This window comes from Helicoverpa armigera, chromosome 18 (assembly GCF_030705265.1).
Source record: "Helicoverpa armigera isolate CAAS_96S chromosome 18, ASM3070526v1, whole genome shotgun sequence".
Classification (NCBI taxonomy): domain Eukaryota; kingdom Metazoa; phylum Arthropoda; class Insecta; order Lepidoptera; family Noctuidae; genus Helicoverpa; species Helicoverpa armigera.
Window position 1 is genome coordinate 8,232,801 of NC_087137.1, and position 21,191 is coordinate 8,253,991.

General features: G+C 34.4%; 1 protein-coding gene across 10 annotated transcripts in view; it reads left to right on the plus strand.

Annotated features, from left to right (window-relative positions):
* Positions 1-21,191, plus strand: part of LOC110377693 (NAD kinase) — a 47,084-nt gene that overhangs the window by 18,436 nt on the left and 7,457 nt on the right. For 8 of the 10 annotated variants that reach the window (XM_049850642.2, XM_064039081.1, XM_049850646.2 and 5 more), the window contains 2 exons: positions 15,369-15,452; positions 18,051-18,180. In XM_049850642.2, coding sequence (XP_049706599.1) covers positions 15,369-15,452; positions 18,051-18,180 — 214 coding nt within the window. Of the gene's footprint in view, positions 1-8,723; positions 9,082-13,842; positions 13,909-15,368; positions 15,453-18,050; positions 18,181-21,191 lie in introns of those variants that run through there. The other 2 variants (XM_049850654.2, XM_049850672.2) reach the window with 2 other exon arrangements.

Sequence of the window (21,191 nt, forward strand, 5' to 3'; positions counted from 1 at the left end):
TTTGTTAAATTTATAGTACCTTTGTAATTTTTATTTCAATTTGTTAGTTACCCGCTAAAAGGATAAGAATAATTTAACGTTTAGATTTTAGATTTGTTTACTTTCCACAATCGCAGGTACTTTTTCTTGAAATGACATTGTCACCTGTCACACTAATATAATGTCAGTCATTGCACGGATCAAATACTTTTCGTTCAGAAATAGTTTCATTCTTTTTTTTATGTTCTTAAAGTTTTCATTTCTTATTTATGTCCGTTGTGTTTTGTTTTGTGTTGTTATTTCAATTTTTTTATTGGTGTTAGCTGGCGGGTGGAGGTTAATTCTGTTTGTGTTTTAAAATCATTAATTATTTGTATAGTATTATTTTTTTTAGTTTATATATTTAGGATTTATGAATTCTGATGACGACTGTTTTCATTCTGCCAATGAGTCTTTGGATGTGAGCAATAGTGATGTTAGTTTCTGTTCTCTGACTGATACACTTGGTGATACATTGAGAAATCAATTCAAGCAAACAGATAAGGTGTTAAATGTGTGTCATATTAACGCTCAAAGTGTTCCTAGTCACTATAGTGAACTATATGAGACTTTTTTCAACAGCAATGTGCATGCCGTCCTGATTTCCGAGAGCTGGCTCAAACCAAATCTCTTATCCACCTCGTACCCTCTTCCTGGCTTCGTTCTTATTCGGAATGATCGGCTTGGGAGAAGAGGGGGTGGCGTGGCAATATACCTTCGATCGGACTTTCCTTATAAGATCTTGGCTACTTCTTCTAGTCCTCTGCCTAGTGCTGAATTTCTCTTTTTGGAGGTTTCAGTCAAAGGAGCCAAAGCCGTCGTTGGTGTGGTTTACTGCCCCCCCTCTGTCGACTACTTCACTGATTTGGAATCGGTTTTAGAATCGTTAGGTTCTGAGTATGCTCATTACATCATCATGGGTGATTTTAATACAAATCTCCTTGCTCCCAACTCTCCTCGAACCCGTAAACTTTTGCACGTTCTGGAATCATCCAGCTTGCATATTTTACCTCTTCAGGCTACTCACCGATCTAAGATTGGTGATGATTCCTGGCTGGACCTAATTCTGACGTCTAACCTCTCCCTTATTTCCTGTCACGGTCAATATACTGCGCCTGGTTTTTCTCACCACGACCTCATTTTCCTCTCCTATATCCTCAAACCTCCTAAGCCCAAGCCCAAGATTTTGCATAGGCGTTGTTTTGCAAGGATGGATACTGAGCGGTTGGTCAAGGATGCGCTAGACGTTGATTGGACACCATTAATGACGTCTGATGATGTAGATCATAAAATTTTGATTTTTAATAACATGGTGAACATATTATATGATCGCCATGCACCAGTTAAAAAAGTCAGAGTGAAACGGCCGCCAGCACCGTGGATGACTGAACTCATACGTATAGCAATGCGTAGGCGGGACCGTGCATTCCGTAAATTTAAAAAAGACCGTACTGATGAAAACTGGGCTCAGTTTAAAACTGCGAGGAATCGGTGTAATACGATGATACGTAATGCTAAACGCCGCCATATATTGAATAATATATCATCCTCGTCTTCTGCTGACATCTGGAAGTTCCTTGGAACTCTGGGTATTGGCAAATCGCGACATTTGGACCTGCCTAACACAATTAGTTTTGATGCTTTAAATAGTCATTTCTGCACTTCTTCTTCCTCTCGTTTGGACTATTTAATGAAGCAAGATACTCTTAATTATATTCATGGTCTAACGCGTCCCGATATCAAATCTTTTGGTTTTGTGCCAGTCGACGAGGAAGAGGTCAAAAAGATTATCCTGTCCATCAAATCTAAGGCGGTGGGGTGTGATAACATCAGCCGTCAGATGATTGTCCCTATCCTAGTCCCAATCCTTCCTGTTATCACTCATATCATAAACTTTTCTCTCTACTCTGGAGTTTTTCCCTCACTTTGGCGGAAAGCTTACGTGCGTCCTCTTCCTAAAATTTCCAGTCCCACCCTCCCCAGTCACTTTCGTCCAATTTCCATCCTACCTTTCTTATCCAAAGTGCTTGAGGCTTGTGCTCATAAGCAATTTGCTCGTTTCATCTACGGCAATAAGCTACTGAGCCCTTTCCAATCCGGATTTAGGCCGGGCCACAGCACTTCTTCTGCCCTCCTCAAAGTGACTGGCGATATTAGATTTGCTATGGAAGACGCTAATCTCACAGTGTTGGTACTAGTGGATTTTTCAAATGCGTTCAATACCGTCAGTCATGATATCCTTTTATCTATTCTATCAAATCTTATGGTCTCTTCTAAGGCGTTAGACTGGTTTTCTTCTTATCTTCATGATCGCCAGCAGTCGGTTCGGGTGGATGAGGATTCATCTACCTGGTGTACTTTGAATGCTGGCGTTCCTCAAGGCGGCATACTCTCACCTCTGTTATTCTCTATATTTATAAATTTCCTTACTCCTGAACTTCAGTGTTCGTATCATCTCTATGCCGATGACTTGCAGTTGTATCGTCACACAAAAGTGAATGAGCTGGCAGCTACGCTTGTTAAAATGAACAAAGACTTGGAGGTAGTCAAGAGTTGGTCTGACAGGTTTGGAGTGGCAGTTAATCCTGTCAAATGCCAAGCCATTATCATTGGTAGCTCAAGAAATTTAGGAAAAGTAGACGCCCTTGGGTTGCCAACTTTGGTATTTGACGGGATAGATATACCGTACAGCTGCTCTGTGAAGAATTTGGGCCTACAACTTGACTCCTCACTCAATTGGCAAGCTCAAGTTGCAGCTGTCAGTCAAAAAATCACGAATACGCTGCGGTTTCTCTATCGGTTTAAAAACTTGCTACCTGTCCATGTAAAAGCAATGCTTATGCAAACCTTAATCTTTCCTATAATCGACTATGGTGATGTTTGCTACTATGACCTGAATGCAGATCTGCTCAATAAACTAGACCGGCTTCTCAATAATTGCATTCGATTCGTCTTTAACCTTCGCAAGTACGATCATGTGTCAGCGTATCGAGCGCAACTTAAATGGCTACCGATAAGACAACGACGTGTGATGAGGGCATTAACTACTCTTTTTTCTATACTATATACCCCGTCTTCACCTGCATACTTAACCTCCCACTTTCAATATGTGTGTTCACAGCACAATAAAAATCTCCGCTCCTCTAATAATCGTCTTCTTCACTGCCCTGCTCACCGTTCAGATATTATTCACTCTTCCTTCTTTGTTAAATCTATCCTTCTCTGGAATGAGCTACCCTTGGAGGTCAGGATGGTAAATAGTCGACACACGTTTAAAATTAAACTGCGTAATCACATCCATGGCAAGTTGGCGGAATCATTACACTAGTTCATTTTCTTCACTTTCTTCTCTTGGATTCAGTAATATATATATATATATATATATATATATATATATATATATATATATTTATTATATTTATACAACATGTAACTTAATTAACGCACATCCTGAAATTAGTTTGTTCAGAATCGTTTACTGAATCGAGTTATATCATTTTTAATATAGATAATTTTCTATCCCAAAAATAATTAAAACTACGGAAATTATTGTCATATTAACCCAGTGCAGTCAAAACAAATTCAAATAGACCGTAACTCAAAGTAATAAGACTTCGTGTATTGTCGGCTTTTTCCGTAGTTTCGTTATGTTGTGTCGAGTCGAGCGGCGCGCGGCGCGATATTTGCGTGCGTAGTAGTATGACCAAAAAGTTCTCCAAGAATTGGTATAACTAATTTAGTAAATAACAATGCATATAGATGTTAAATTAAAAATTCAGTGTATGTATTATGATTATAACATAATATTCTAATTGGGGTGTTTGAGGGTGTGCGTTAATTACGTTACATGTTGTATATACATAAATATATTTATTTTTATTTTCTTGCACTTATGCTCAAACTGTGTTGCACCTACCACTTCTGTTTCACCACCACCCTAAGGTAGACTGGCAGAGAACGCCTAAGGCGTTAAGTCCGCCGTTGTACAATGTGCATAAAGTATTTTAAATAAATAAATAAATAAATTTTCATACCAGGACCTATAATACTTTACTCTCAGGAAATTCACATCTCAATAGTATGGAAACCATTCAACAGTTTAGGTAATTGGACTTTCATATTATATCATGCATTGTATATTCTAAGCTCCGTTAGGTCACAATCTTCTTCCTGCACGGGTATTGTAGTCTGCAATTTATTCACGTCCGTTACATTTATGATAGGTATCAATTTGCTGTCATGTATAGACTCAAGTCTCAAGTAGATCACTTTATTGTTGTCTCAAAGAACACCTGTAATACTCGTGATATGAATGCTGAAATGTAATGTATGGTTTTCCCATGTACCTGTAGGTTTCAATGACTTATGTGTTGCTATGAATTTCATTATTTGGTGCTGTTTCCATTTACCCTTCTCTGAGATTTTAGTTTGTCAATATTTTGCGTCTTCCTATTCCTCTTATTTTTCAGATTTTTGGTAGACTTTTCCTTAAAACTATTATTTTCTTCTTTTTGTCATTATGTTTTTGCGTTTATATAATTTTGTTGTTGGTAGATTAGGGAGTGTTTTTATGTTAAGATTCCGTCGTAGTATGTCTTTCGAGTGACATTGCGAATAAAACCTGTTGTGCATAAAAACTATTGAAGGATAACTTAATTTTATCCTAAAAGAGGTAAAAAATATGCATTGTACAATAAATTAAAAGTCTAGGCAGTGTGAGTCACACTAAGGCTAATAAAAATAAAGAGATCCATAAGAACTATTACGCTTTAATAGCTAAAGCTTAGCATACTATACTCATAGGTTTAAAACTTAGGGAAGTTTTACAAGTGCACAAATCACCCTAAAAATGCCGTTGCAATAATAGAAAGCCCGTACATTTTCCAAGAAAGGACTACGACCAACGAAAGTACGTTAATAAAACCTAATGTACGTGCATGTTTACTCTTTTTGTCCACCCTGGTCAATGTTTACACGGCGGTTGCCATAGCAACACAGTATAACCTTTAGTTTGTAACATTCTTGGTATTTTTATCAACCAATAACTCCTGATTTATAAGCTGATATTTTATTAAAATGGTTGACGTCTTATGTGTATCAATCTTTCTTTGCAATCGATTATATTCCAAATGTCCTCCGTAGAAAGAATGGAGGTACTGCATTTAGCATCTCTATTCATTGGAGTTCTCTGCCATTGAGTGTTGATCTCATTGACTTGAAAAAAAAAAAGCAAAATACTAGGAGCTATGTACACCATGACACACCTGTTGAAATAAGCTGAGACATAAAATCTATACTAATATAATAAAGAGGAAACATTTTTGTTTCTTTGTACCTTAAAGGTTTCGAAACTACTGAACCGATTTAAAAAATCTTTCAGTCTTGGAAAGCTACACTCTTCCCGAGTAATATACATATTATGTAGGCTATATTTTATTCTGGTACAGTTATTCAGTAGTTCCCACAGAACGCAGGTGAAACCGCGGGAACACGGCTAATACCCAATATACGATGGACCATTACAAATTGTTGTTGACAAACCTCATAGGTGATTTTGTTTTGTTTTCATGGCTTTATCGTCTCGTTTAATAAACAGAACGATAAGGTATCGTAAAATTTTAATGGTTTATGAGTAAGAAACAATGATAATGTGGACTTCTAATATCATTGTGTTATTGTACTGTGCTCGTATATTAGTGGTCATGTGTATCGTCTCTAGCCAGTTACATGATCATTTATTTGTCACGGATATGACGTTCTTATTTGGATCTTGATGACACTAGCAGGCCTTAAGATCTGGTACATTTTATCCACAGCTTACCGAATAGGATGATCGGATGATTCCTTTAATTAATTAAATACCTTTCTGTTATGTTTTATCAATTCATCATCTGCACTGCAGTCAGTCTAACTCGCAAGAGTAATATTCTAGTCTTCAAACTCCTCATATTAATGACTTCCTTCTGAATCGATCATTGTTTTATAAGACCTACGATCCGTTGACGTTGTCATGTTGTCACCGCAATGGAAAGTGAAAGTCGGTATTACGCCCAGTATCGTATCATAGGACCGAATTCCGGTCTTTTTATGTTATGCTTGTATGAGAACTACAGTTTATAGTGCAAAGTTGAAACGGATTTTAAATCGATAGCTTCGTGCTGCAGAAGTTCTGCAATGATTTGGATAGTATAGATTCCGGAACCCTTAAGGAGATGTAATCCTATGCTGATCTCTCCCTCTACAATTGTTATAACCAAGTTTTAGAATTACCAAAGTACCGATATTAAAATGCTCAGCACCTACTTATTGACCATGGAAATCCTCTTATCAGCAGGAAGTTCCTCTTATAAACAGTAATGGTAATGAGTATAAACCTTATCGTTCAAATTGATAGTTAATATTTCACTATTAATAGCTTGCGTACTATTATTTGAGACATTATCATAGATCAGTGAAGTGATATTCAATATTCAAGCTTAAGAGTCATACAGATACATCATTGTAATCTGTCATAATATCTAGCACAACATTTTCTCAAAGACAATGTTCGCATTACAAACTACTGTAAATCTAAACAAAGAATAAAGATTGGAGCTGTTATCTTTTATAGGAGCCATATGATGACCTCATGTTCTTGATATAGCTTTGTAGCAGATAACGGCACGTGGGTCGCGATCCACGACCTCTTCTGTACTGATGTGAACTAGACTGGTTTTGTCAATAAACCTAGAAGATTCACACATAATCTAACTGTGGTTTGTTTTTATAACACACACAGGCCCCTATGCATGTGAGAATAAAAAAAAATCCTTAAGTTTTCTGCAGTTGAAAAACGATATTTTTAAATCGTCTGTTTCTGTCAAGCCATTGACACGCTTATCTGCACCTGTTAATATAATCAGTCAAGCAATGACTTTACCTGATTGAAAGATTAACGTTCTATAAATTATGGCATTACAACAATCGTCTATATATTCATCTCGAAATAACCTTGAACTGTATCTAATTCATCTTCTCTGCTCATAACGTGTTCATATGATTTGTGCTAAACTTCACAGGTATTGTTCAATGGCTCAAGATCCAGTACACTTGTATTGTATTTATAAAGTCTGAGTTCACCCATCTGCAGAAACTTGTACGCTGAATGAACATCCTTATCGTTTAATTTGTTATTCAACTGTTTTTGTTCAAGAAAGTTGAAGTCCATGTGCTAAATCCTAATGTCTAAAGTCTAAAACGTTTGGTCAAGGATTTTACAATTGCATTTGTGTTTGGAGGCACGCTTATCACCTCATTACCTTCCTTCAGCCACGCTTGGAGAATACTTTAGTCTTTTCTTATTAGCGTTTTTTTTTTCTTTTGTTAGGTACATTATTTAGTTATCGATTTGAAAGAAGCTTTTGTATGCTTCTTGTGTTTTCGTACGTACTATTGGTTAACAATTTACATTCCACTTTTAATGATTTCAATTATGTACTTCAGAAAGTTGTGAATGGTCTGTACTTTGCAAAACTGGATATGACTGTCACCTGCACCATGTTTTCTCTTTTGACGTAACTAAGCACCCCTCTCGCGCCATAATCATTGAGGTGAGGCTTCGATGATGAAACTAGTAACGTCGCGCGATGTTCTATGTCGGTCAATGTTGCCATGTTGACACCTAGGTGTAGCCTTGGCCGTAGTGTTGTTAGCTAGGAAAATTATTTCCATAACCCACATTGGTATCTTGTCAAATTACTTTGCGGCTCTGAAGTCAGCTATTAGTAATTTCGCGATTGTTAGATCGTCAATAAATCCTCTCTTTAGTCATTTGATGCCTCGCCTAATAGTGTTGTGTCCATACATTTTGTCTGTTTTGTACGCTTAGCTATACACGAGTCTTCGAGCCTACTGAAGATAAAGAACCGTTCTGACGTAGTTTTTCCATACTCTTCTACATTGATGTTTTGATATTCTATTCTCAAAAGGACGATCTTTGTCGTCAGTCCTTTCTAGCTCATGTCGTAGGTAGACTTACTACGGTTTATTTACATTCTTCTATGGATAGTTTTACGTACAATAATCTCAGAGCATGAATAGAGTTGAGATGTGTGACATGCACATCAATAGAGGTCTTATAATGTACTTACTACGTGATAGGTAGACTCCAGTTTTTGCATACGAATTGACGTAATGACTTTATAATTTATCATGAATTTGTCTTATTCTGTTTGTCACCTAAAATAACAACAATATAATTTTGGTCATATTGTTTGTTGTATAAAGAAGTTTTTTGCTGCAGTGCGGATCAGCTCACGAACTCGGTCACGGGTCAGCCAATGGTCAGCTGAGCAGAAATATCGGTCAATGTCGACCCGACAAGACTCTCCGACGTATGATATGCAAAATTTTATTTAAGACAACTATAATATGTTGACGATATCAGAAAAAGACTGGACTACAATGTTTAGAATTTTGGAAGGCTTTTGCGTCTCTGTTTTAAAATTTTGAGCCGAATAATGCACTAATAGGTCTATGCAGTTTTGGCTGCTGTTCTGGCCGTTAGATTTAATAATCTTTAGGCTTGACTTGATAGATCAAATAAATATCAATAGCTATAAGCATTATTAAGCAATAAGTGTTTTGCAGCGCGAATGAACTCGAGACAGACAGTCGCTTCCGAGTGATAACATCAGGTTTATGAGAACGGTTCGTGAACCGACGCTCACGATAATCGCGCGAACACGCCAAGGTCAGAACTGTCACTTGGGACGAGCAGAGCCTGCGCGTGGACTCCTGCGCAGCGCCAGTCGCCAGCCGCGCACGCGCCTCTTCGCGCCCCACCACCGCGAGCGAGCGGCTTCGTTTCGCCGCGAAACATCACAATTTAACATTCCAATGCCTTCAAAATATTATAACTAAATCTTATATCACAACTATGTTACCAATTACCAAATAGATGACAATGTAAATAAATTGTACAATAGTGAAGTGTTTTGTGTGAAAAATGTTGCGCCGCCAGTTTTCTCACGAGTCGGGTAAAACCGAACTTGTTAAGGCACGAGAGGAGTATTTCGATCGGAGGTATGTTTTCAATTGACAATGCAATTAATATCATTTATAGGGGACTTAAAATTCATAGCTATTATAACCAGTTAATGCGTTAGAAGTATGCAACCGCGCAATTATTATTTTTTATATTATGGGGTTCTAGTTATTCGCAGAACGATATGTAATTAGGGGTCGGTAATTACAGTAGTTTTATGATATTTACTATAAAAACGGTGCCATAGAATAAAATACTAATATACATACATAGTATACGGAAAATACACAAAAAAATTAAATTATAAATTTAAAAAAACCCCCGACCCAAAAAAAGTTTGCAATAATTATGACAAAAGGTTAAAAACGCTAAACCCTATAAAAAGCAAAAAATAACTTTTAACACTACGTAAACTAAATTTTGTCGTGTCGGGGGACCGCTCTAATTCATTACTTCAGATACGTGTTTTTTTTTTTAAACGATTGTTGTAATTAGGTAGTATCATTTGATTTATGTAAGTATTTATGAAGGTAAAAAGCGGTCCCCCGACACGTCAAAATTTAGTTTACGTAGTGTTAAAAGTTATTTTTTGCTTTTTATAGGGTTTAGCGTTTTTAACCTTTTGTCATAATTATTGCAAACTTTTTTTGGGTCGGGGGTTTTTTTAAATTTATAATTTAATTTTATTTCATGCTTTTTAAAGGAGCTCCTTAATTTTTCCTTCTTTCATTTAATTTATTTTATCTTAAGATGGGGTCGCTATATGCGATCTCGGCCAAAGGAAGCTGTTTAACAATCCTCATGACAAACTGGCTCTGGGAGAATTGCACAGATTGAGAAACAATAAAGATTCAATATAATAAATATTCTAGATTTTCAGCAAAAATATAAATCGGTTTATCCGTTTCATTCCGGTATTCCAGGGTTTCATCCGCCACATCCCATTTCCAGCATCAGGTTCTCGTCAATCAGAAACATGAAGAGAACTCGTCAAGACGAATTCAACGAGCCCAAACTCGATGGGTTTACTAAAAGGCAGTTCAGGGTTACGTCTCCTACCTTCGTGCCCTAACAGAAGACCAGCTCAGTGGTTCCAAAAGACATTAGTGTTTCAAATTTCAGATCCCACATATACTTGCAAGTAAACTGAGCGTGTAACATTCTTATCACATCTAGCAAACGAGCTGATGACCTTGAAGACCTGAACCGATTTCCACCAAACATAGCTAAGAACACTCCCGACTGACATACCTTTTAAACAAAAAAAACCGCATTACAATCGGATCATCCGTTTGGGAGCTACGATGCCACATACACACACACACACACACACACACACACACACACACACAGACACGTCAAACTTATAACACCCCGTCGTTTTTGCGTCGGGGGTTAACAAATCTAGCATGTTAGCTGTCAGTTTGACAACATGTTATCAAGTGGAGATTGCCTACTTTTGATGGTACATCTTGCTTGTCATGCAGTCTTATTGATAAGATTATCGAGTATTTTTGATAACTAGTTATGTTTTATTTAGGTTATGCGTTTTTCCCAGACTTTTCTCGCGTTACATACAACATGGATGTTTTTTCTTTCAAAATGCTCGCAAAACCGTAGGAACGAAGTCCATTTTAAATACGCATAATAGAGTATGTTGTTTTTTTTTTTGTTTTACTTTAAATTTTAAATTGTCTGTTCGCCGCTCCAACTATCGACCTTTGACTCGTAATTTTTGTTTTGTTTGAAACCACTGAGCCACTATGTAGGTATGTATGTATAAATTTCACGTCACTAGCAAATAATATTGAAATATATTTTTATAAGAGCATTTCCGTACTCATATACAGATGTAGGGGTAAAAAGTCATAAAACAGTTTGTTCTAATCATCTCTTGAACCGGTTTTCCCCATAAGTAGGAAAAAATACATGGAAATAGCAGCCTATCTTGTGAAAAGTCCATATTGTCATAACGTTTTAAGATTAAACAGTGAAAGTAAATAACGGATTAAACGTTCATATAGGTAAAAATATACCCTATAGTACCTACTTTTTTTCACGGGACATATTTGGGCATCCTATACCTACACAATTACATACAAATACCTTGTTATTATATTTTTTATAAGCCGCAATAGAAGATAAACAAACACGGAAATAATATTCACGTACCAATGGTTTTTGTACATAAAGACCAACTTTACTTGACTGTGTCCTTCAATACTCATTAATTAATGTGTTTTGAATTAACGACTGGGAGTAACCATTTTGTAATTGGAAAATAATAACTGTCCATCATACATAACTAACTACTTACTATTATTAAGTTTCGCCCTTGTTTCAAGAGAAATACTGCGCCCTTATTAAATAATATAACTATAAAAAATATACATTTACCTTACGTGTAAATATCTCTTCAATCAATGGGCTACTATCAAACAATGAATAAACTTTAAATCGCTCACTGTGTAGCTGATAATCCCTGAATTTTTTGGGTAAACTTTAAAACTCAGTAGTTTATAGTTTATTTTAAAAATTCTTTCAATATTAGAAATCTACATTATGTGCGAGTAACATAGGCAATACGTATTTTACAACGGGACGCGGCCAAGACCGCGGAAAAAAGGTCGAAATCCTCATCAGGACTAATTACGTTAGTAAATCCTGAATGCAGTACAAAAGTACGAACCACGAAATTTCTATAGCCTAGTTTATAATTATTACACGAGTACACAAATAGGAATTTCACAAATAAAGCTATTTATAAAGTAAAATCTTCAAATGATAGAAACACGTGCAAGTTGAGTTGTATTATAGTAATCTACATTATGTATGTATGTCGTAAATATAAAAATAAAAGATTAACATTATCCACGGCTCTTAAAACTCAATTTAAAAAGATCGCATATAAGGACCATTAAACATTAATTGCAGTCCTCGAGATTATCTTTTTCAATTTTGAAATCTTTACTAATAAATAATAACGAGCTCACATTTTTTATTTATTTGCATCCTAAACTCTTGAACTGATTTGAAAAAATCGAGTTACAGGCTATATTTTATCCAGATGCGGGCAGAATTTCCCACGGGACGGAGGTGAAACCGCCAGAAAACAGCTAGTACTTTAATAGGTATACTAAATTATTCGAATATGATTGCTCCTACATCACAGAAGCTTTCATGGTAATCTAAAAAAAATATAGCAGATAATGAGTTTCGTTATTAAAATAGTCTTGAAAACAACTTCTGAAACCTATCAAAGGAAAAAAAATGTTTTCATTTCTTCTTTCAGTTTCAGCTTATTAAATTCGTCCATGCATGTTTTTTAAGAACAGTGATGATCTTGCATTATTTATAAGTCATGAATTCATGACATTAGCTCCCAGTAGGTACTATTGTTTCATTAACTTCAGTTTTTTACACTCATTATGTCAATTAAGTTGTTCTGGCTGCTATAAATGAAAACCGTGTACGTGGATTTAAGTTTTTTGCCAAGTTTTTTTTGGAACAAGTTTCCCGAAGACGTTCTGGTGCTGACTGTCATGTTTTTCTCATTAACCAACGTCAATAAGGTTAAGTTCTTATGCATAATGTTTTGTATTCTTATAGTCGTTTAAATTAACTACATACATACAGCATGTTGTAAAAAACAACAATTTTCATTCAAGGCAAAGAATACATGTTAAACTGGATACCTACCTATTTATGTTTTTTGCTGAGATAATATCGCATTATTATTTTTTAATGTTTCCCACGTAGTTAATACTATAAATTTTATATAATGCTATTTAGACATAAATGAACAAAAACTATATAAAAAGCAGAATTATGTCGTTTGTATGTACTTTCTAAGTATATCTTAGACACCATTGACTGTGTTTCGGATGGCACGTTAAACATCCTTGGCAGTCGTTACGGGTAGTCAGAAGCCAGTAAGTCTGACACCAGTCTAACCAAGGGGTATCGGGTTGCCCGGGTAACTGGGTTGAGGAGGTCAGATAGGCAGTCGCTTCTTGTAAAGCACTGGTACTCAGCTGAATCCGGTTAGACTGGAAGCCGACCCCAAAATGATTGGGAAAAGGCTCGGAGGATGGAGGATGGAATTATGTCGTCGTTAAAAAACAGAAATATTATTTTAGTTTCTGTTAATTTTATAAACAAAGTCACCTTATTTAAGTGCTTTGTGATATTATTAGACTTCAACTGATAAGTTGTTGTACTTACGTTTGTTTACCATCTGCAGAGGCTTATTGAAACAATTACAAAACAATTTGTATTTGTTTTGAAATTTTTTAATAATTTACAAAAGTACGAAGACATTAGAAAAAATAATAATAACAACAGGTTGATGCTTACGTAATATTTTGAAATATCGTGTAATCATAAAATTATTAATTGCTGATATATTGTTATAAGGTTTTTGCTAATCATACCTCATTGCCAAATTGGAATTAAGGTTAGAAAAAATATGCTATCAGCGATATTTCATCAGACAAATGATGAGTTTGTAGTATTTTATCCATGATCAAAGATATTATATTTTACACAATATCTACAAATTAAAAAAAGTCATTCAATTACTTTGAATTTAATACACTATACTACTTACTTGTTGTTGATAGATAGGCACAAAAAAAAAGAAAAAAAAAACAGATCGCAAAAAAATATAATTTTAATTGTTAAAAAATATTGGATACGATACAAGGGCTGCCTGTACATGAATAAAATAAATTAAATTAACATACTATAGCACTAGCACGCTTTGGGTTTGTGTATCGCGCTCTTTTGTACTTAGTTCAGTATTTCAACTCTGTTGTGACATACGTTTTACTCACCAATGGATACTTTATAGTACACACGTTCAGGTATTTTTTATTTATATTTTTTTCATTCATTTATTCTTGCACATATTTATTACATTTTTAAATATTAAATATAAAAAATATTTAAAAATACAAAAAATAGGTTGTTATTTATATTATTTTTATCTTCATCTGTAGGAAAAAAATGTAAAAATAAAAGTTGAATTCACTTGCAACGTTTTGGCACACAGCAAAGCCGTTTTTTTTGTTTTGTATGTATAAATTTTACAAAATATACAAAAAAAACACTTGGTAACGGTTAGAACTTGTTATTTAAAAAAATAATTAAAATTTCGGTTACCTCAAAAAACATATTATCATTTCCATATTAATATCTTTTTTAATTGTTACTTTAAATATTCATGAAACCGATGACTGCAAAAACATATAACCGGTCGCATTCCGTAAAAACCGTGTGAGCCACATTAAGGTCACAAAGTTATTTCATTTTACCAACAAAAAGACCATTGTTCATAGTAAATACATTATGTAGTATGTAGTTGTACTTATCATATAAATTCGCTGCAATATCATGTTCTCAGAATATAAGTAAAGTGTGACAGCTGTTTGATAAAAGAAATTCACTATTTATGTGTTATCCTAAATTTTTTATGACTCATATTAATTAGTACCTACCTAAAAAATGATTTATTTAGTGCCAAAAAACTGGTCGTAACAACTGGCATTATTGTTTACCTACTAAACGTTGTTTTACTGTTCTGCACAACGATCCCATATAAAAATACGTCCTGAAAGGTTTGAACGAAATTCTTACTCCAAATTAAGATAAAACACATAGTTCTTTTGTCAAGCCCATGAATAAAAAGTGTCATCATGGTGTAGATATATCTACATAATATCATAGATGTCACTATCAAATAAATTGTCACCATATTTTCAACAATTTCACGTCGGTTTACGAGCTTGACACACTGGCTATTTATTAGTACTTTACCTACTACATATTTGTTTAGTTCCAATATTTTTGTCACGTTTATAACAAGTGTTCTTTATGACATGTAAACAACGTTTAAAGTACAAATGCCACTTGCATAATTATTATCTCGAATGTTCATTTCATAATAATATGTGCATTTAATTAAAGAAAGGACTTTCGAGAAACCCTGTACTCTTAATAAGTTAAAATACGCCATCGCATTATAGCGAAAAGTTCGTAGACTCAAAGGAAAGAGAAACAGCGAAATTATACCATATATTATATTATATATAAAAACAGCTGTTCTGTTACATAGCAAACATACCCGGATGATATAAACTTTCCGGAAAATAAATAATTCAAGGGCAAAAAAAGACAATGCATTTTATTTTTTACACGTCAACGATCGACGATTCCAGATTATTCCAACTTATAATGTACATATACACATGTTAAATAGATTATAAATATATTATTATACATGTATGTATATGCATATATTCACGGGCTGTTCAATATTTTACAGAAGGACGCGGTCCCTGAACGCACCGTCACCGATCCAACAGTTTGGACCATGCGGAAGGATAATGAAAAACTCGGCCATGGTTATGTAAGTATTCTTCTTTATATCGTTAAATGATCAAAAAGTTAATTGATATTTTTCCATCTTATACAGAAGAGTAATTAAAAATCTTTAAAAGTTACCGTCCGTAAGCATAACTTATCATTTCTCATGTATGCTTTAGTGTAGTTCTGGACGTAGGTATGCCTCTTCCATGGCACACCACTAAACTCGATTTTGTTCAAGCCTTCTTTATTAATTTGGTAGCCGAAATCCCTTGGTTGACGAAAATCATAATGCCGTATTATGCACTCAATTCATTACGGAGTTTTATGTAAAGAGCTTTCAAGTACGTTCAGACATCTTTAAACTATTTTTACAATTCAAAAAAAAAAATTTTTGCAACAGAAAACAAATGTCAAATGACCTACAGTTTTTTTCAATCAACAATTCGTCAGTACAGAGTAACTTACTGTGTTAACTTTTATATTCCCAACAAACAAAAAATCCTCTCATAGTGGCTAAAAATGCCAAAAATAAATTTCTTATAGGAGCCGTATTAACGCTAATAAGGGTGCGTTTGGGCACAAATTACAAGAACAATAACCTCAAACCCCCCTTATATTTGCTTTATTGTCAGCTTCTTTTTCTTATATGTACTTTATTATAGCAAGCGATAAGGGAGTCAAACTAATAAAAGCAAAAGGATTTGCTCTTAAAAAGCCAACCAACCTTATACATGTTTTATAATGGCGAGCAACAAGGGAGTAAAACTTATAACGGCAAGACAAATTCTATTTTAAAGCTATTCGCCTTAAAATCAGTGTTTGAGATTCTGCAACAGGTGTTTTGATGAGTGATTTTTCACAGTTTGGCAGCGTCAACGAGTATTTTAAAGAAAACAAGAACCATGATTAATTTCATTTATTTTTTTTAGTGTACCTGAATCCGAGAGTACATATATTGTGCTTGTTTATTGAGAAAACTGTGTGGGAATTCAAACGTATGATAAAATGTGGTACAAAAAGTGTAATTATATCAACGCGCCCTCGAATTTCAGTAGTTTTGACGTAAAAATGTGAATAATTATTAAGGCATGTTTTTTATAACGCTTTTACAAGGGTAATATCATTCTCACAACGTCTATTAGAAATCTATAAGATTATAAGCTCTGTAATGGCAACATTTATTCCATCTGCTATCGCCATTTTATCTACAGTTAGGGTTCCTTTCATCATTCCGTAGCTGTATCTATTAATATTAGCTATATTACATTTTAGGTATTATCACAATGGTCGTATTTACGGAGAAGATCTCACTGTCCAAAACAAGAGATGGCCATGAATTTGACACATTTTATCGTACGACGAAAATGTTTTCATTGCAAATATCAGACTTTGTCAAACATACCTTCACACTTTGTGATTAGTCGTGAAAAAATAGAAGTTTTGCTACTATTCACTTTCTTATTTTGTCAAAATTGTAAAGGGTATTTGTAATTGTAAGTAGTTGAAAATGTATGTCTTCTTCACTACCACTACCGTTATATTCTTCTTGACTGATTTCCTGTACTTCATTGTCATCTTCCATAAAATCATTGACGGAACCCTCAAGTGATTTGTTGGTATCGGGTTTATGACTATAAGTATAAGTATTTAATGACTATGTAAGTGATTATGGATTGCGTTCATTCTTGTAAAGACCATATAAAATGCAGAATATTGTTTGTTGGGTAGACATCTTATGAAATGCTCCTATGAGTTTAAAAGTATCATAGTTAGCTTATGCATTACTATTATAAGAACAGTTAGCCAAATGAAAAGCTTTTATAAGGTTTTGAATATTATAAGGCTTAAAAGCATTGTAAATGCGCTTATGAGAATAACACATTTTCAATCCTTATTATAATCATGTAATTTGGACTTGTTATGGTTAACCCAACCAAATTATAAGAGTAAAGGTAATATTAGCAAATCTTCTTATATTGTGCCATAATAAGGAACACTGACATAATGAAAGCGATTTTAAAGCAACTATAAGAAATTAGACCTTAAACATATAATTTTATAAGAGTAGATTGTTTGTTGGGTTACCTTCACAACAAATTACGTGATTATTTATTACCTCATTCACTTCAGTTACAGTTGATCAGTCAAGGTCTTTGATTCGGTTTATTTATTGTAAATAATAGACGTCACTAGGTCGCACGGCAAAAATACGGTAAACTCTTCCGTATTTTGCAAAGTTATTCAAATTATGCTAGGCGTAAAATACGTCCTCGTGGATTAACGTCAAATTTTTTAATTATAAAACAGAAGGAAAATATAAAGAAATCAAATAATATATAAGAATTTTATTTTGTGCGCCGACCTCAAATGACTTGGGAACAGTGCAGGAAGATGATAATGAAGTAGAAAATAAAAAATTCATATCTGAAACGATAATTAGGTTAGATGAAGACGAAAGGGATTCTGTACCCTCTACACTAAGAAGGCTAACATCCAACACTAACAAAAGCTTCCAAAAATACAAGTCCTGAAAATCTGAAACTCAATAAAACCATCAAAAGTAAAATTATTAAACACAACCACAATCCACCATGACCTTCAAGTCACCATATCTCAAACCTCCTTCTACAAATTACAGGCAAATCCAGGACCCGGCGTCGCAGCGGCTGACGTGGTACAAGCCGCCGCTGACGGTGCTGGTCATCAAGAAAGTGCACGACGCCACCATCCTGGCGCCTTTTGTGCAACTGGTGCACTGGCTGGTTCATGTGAGTCCAAAGACAAAGACCTTTATTCAAATAAGACTGATAAATAGGCACCTTTTTTCACCCTGCTGCAAACTGTTTTCAAACGTCAAAAACCTTCACCACTTTACGCATACACATGCCTGTCGTTAGGTTTGAAGAACCAGATCTCTATGAATTCTTCCTATATTTGTTAATAGCCGTTTCCCTCTGTTTAACCTGCGTCCCGTGGTTACTACTTCCCGCGCCCAGATACAAAACCTAATATCACCCGGGGAGAGTGTAGCTTCCCAACAGTGAGTATTTTTTTAAATCAGTTCAGTAGTTTCCGAGCCTTTTACCTTAACAAACAGACAAAAAAACCCCAGGAGTGCAAGAAACTGCAGCTCATCTAGAAAAGAGATTATTATGGTATTGCACATGACGTGTTTCTTTTGAAGAGTGATATATTTCAAGATTACATACTAACTCAGCATCATGCGAATAATCACCATTGCTCGTTCTAAAATTAGCAGATTTTTCCAAAGCACTCAAGATATGATAGTGTCTTGATATCTGAAAGATGATATGGATCCATGTGGCGAATTTTAGATTTAGGTACTACTTCTACCGGTAGCAATTTGCCCCATATATGGTATGCTAAAATGTTTTTTTGTCGTCAATCTGGAATGCCAGACCATCCGCAAAAAATCAACAACAAAAACAATATCTGACCGCAATAATTGTTGCGGTTTAATTAATTATGATTACATGAGTATTTTATTTCCATATGTAGTAGACTTACAAATGCCATGGAAACTTAATGCTTAGGTTACACTTTGGAATAAAGTTTCCAATTCAACACTTGCTTAGGCAGTAAAATTACGAAACACTAAACTGGTCCTTTAGTACGAATTCGTATTATGTTGAATTTCTAAAGACCATATCTCAATAAAAATATATCAGAAAATATATATCTCTCTTTAGGTAGTACAATGTATGTAGGAAGGAACTTCAAGACCATATGTACACCATACAAAGTAACGAATTCATTCATTATAAACATAAACCTATCATCACCTATATTAAACTTTAGACCTGCATAGACCAGCGTGATGTTACAATAATTATGCATATTAAGTATGATATTACGAACACATTTACGTTAGAGTTATAATTACTTATAATTAATTGACTCAGTAACACAGCTGCTAGTTTATCAACCGTACTGGTTCATTGATAATTTCATATCACGTTAATGTTATACGTTACAAAGTACATCTGGTCTAGGAAAACTATGTCAATTTTGTTAGGATTTATTTAATGGATTTGGAAATATTTCTAGTCTTTTGGAAGTCGGTAAAAAACTAAGGTTTTCCTTTTTTGTTCTATCTTGTATGTAAATACTCGTAACATCTTTCCTCAATTCACTTGTGGTCGCTACCACACTTTAATCGACGAATACCTCTCTTGGCGATGATATTTCAGAATTAGATAAGAATGATTTGCAAAATGTCTGAGTTAGTAAACATTTGATTTTAAAGACTTACCAAACATATTCAAAGGAAACCAAACCACACTCATATTTTAAGAATGCTATGGTAGGGATATCGTCAGATTCAGCCAAAAATAGCATGAGCTTAGTACTTAAAAATGTATTGCTTGCCTTGATACATCAATGGTTTGAAAAAAAAAAACATTACTATTCACCATATTTTAGCTATCCCTAGGAATATTATGATTTCATCTTTAAAAAAAGTTACAGTATTGACAAAAGCGTTGGGTACCTATACTGTCTATCTGAAGATTTTTTGCTTTCTCTGCTTGCTTGCTCTTATGAATGTATTTGATATTGCTGCGTGTTTTAGGCTCCACTCCCTAATTGTATCCAAGACGTGTACAAGCAGTTTTTGGAATTCTACTTCTATAAAAATAAAAGATCACTGCGTAAAATAAAACAAAGTCACTTTTCTGTCCCTATATCCCTTTGTACGCGTAAATATTTAAAACTACGCAACCGATTTTCATGCGGTTTTTTAAATAGATAGGGTGATTAAAGAGGAATGTTTATATAAATATGTACAACATAACATACATTGAATAGTGCAGAAATAATATTGTCCCGTGCGAAGTCTGAGCGGGTCGTTAGTTTTAATATAAATTCCTATCCTTACGAGCTATACTTTCCTATTTACCTAGTTGATATTGTCTCGGTCCGTCACGCCATTTTCCCTAACGCAAAGAGCGGAACTGCAAGTAATATCTTAACTACAATAAACATTTTTTAATTCCTTCAACTTAATAATATAAACTACTAGCTTCCGCCCGCGGCTTCGCACGCGTAGAGTTCGGACATCGAGTTTCCAGATTTTTTTTTGCTATAAACCTCACGGAGCCCAAGACCTTTCCAACGAATGCAAAACCGTGGAAATCGGTTCGTGCATTCTAAGGTTATAGCGTCAGGGAGGAAAACCCGACTTATTTTTATATAATAGATATACTGGATCATAATATACATTGAATAACTATAAATACAGAAGAAACCTAGGAAATATATTTTTATTAATTTATTTAGGTTAACCAACATTTGTTTACACCGTACATTGCTAACTTACTTACTAGGGTTACATTTATGAGTGCAAAAATGAATTAAATGCACGAAGAATAAAAAATAAAATAAAAAACGACGATTAATATCTAACATAAAAAGTTAATATTTATACACAGTTAAAAACAAAATATAAAATACAATGACCAAATTTTTTTATATATAAAAGTTTAATATTTTCAGCTGCTTTACTAAGAGGTTTTAACCACAACAAAGTTTTTATTACTTACCACAACATATATTGATCAATATTTTCGTCCACAATACATAACACTAATTTTATTGATTGATATGAACTTGAACAGCCTGTCATCAAATATAAAACCGACGTAAATAGCCGATGGACATAATAGTTGAAATTGAATCATAAACGCGAACCGCTTATTGATCGAAGCTCATACAATGTTAATGAGAGACGGCCATTGTTGTCACGCCAGGGGACTGACGA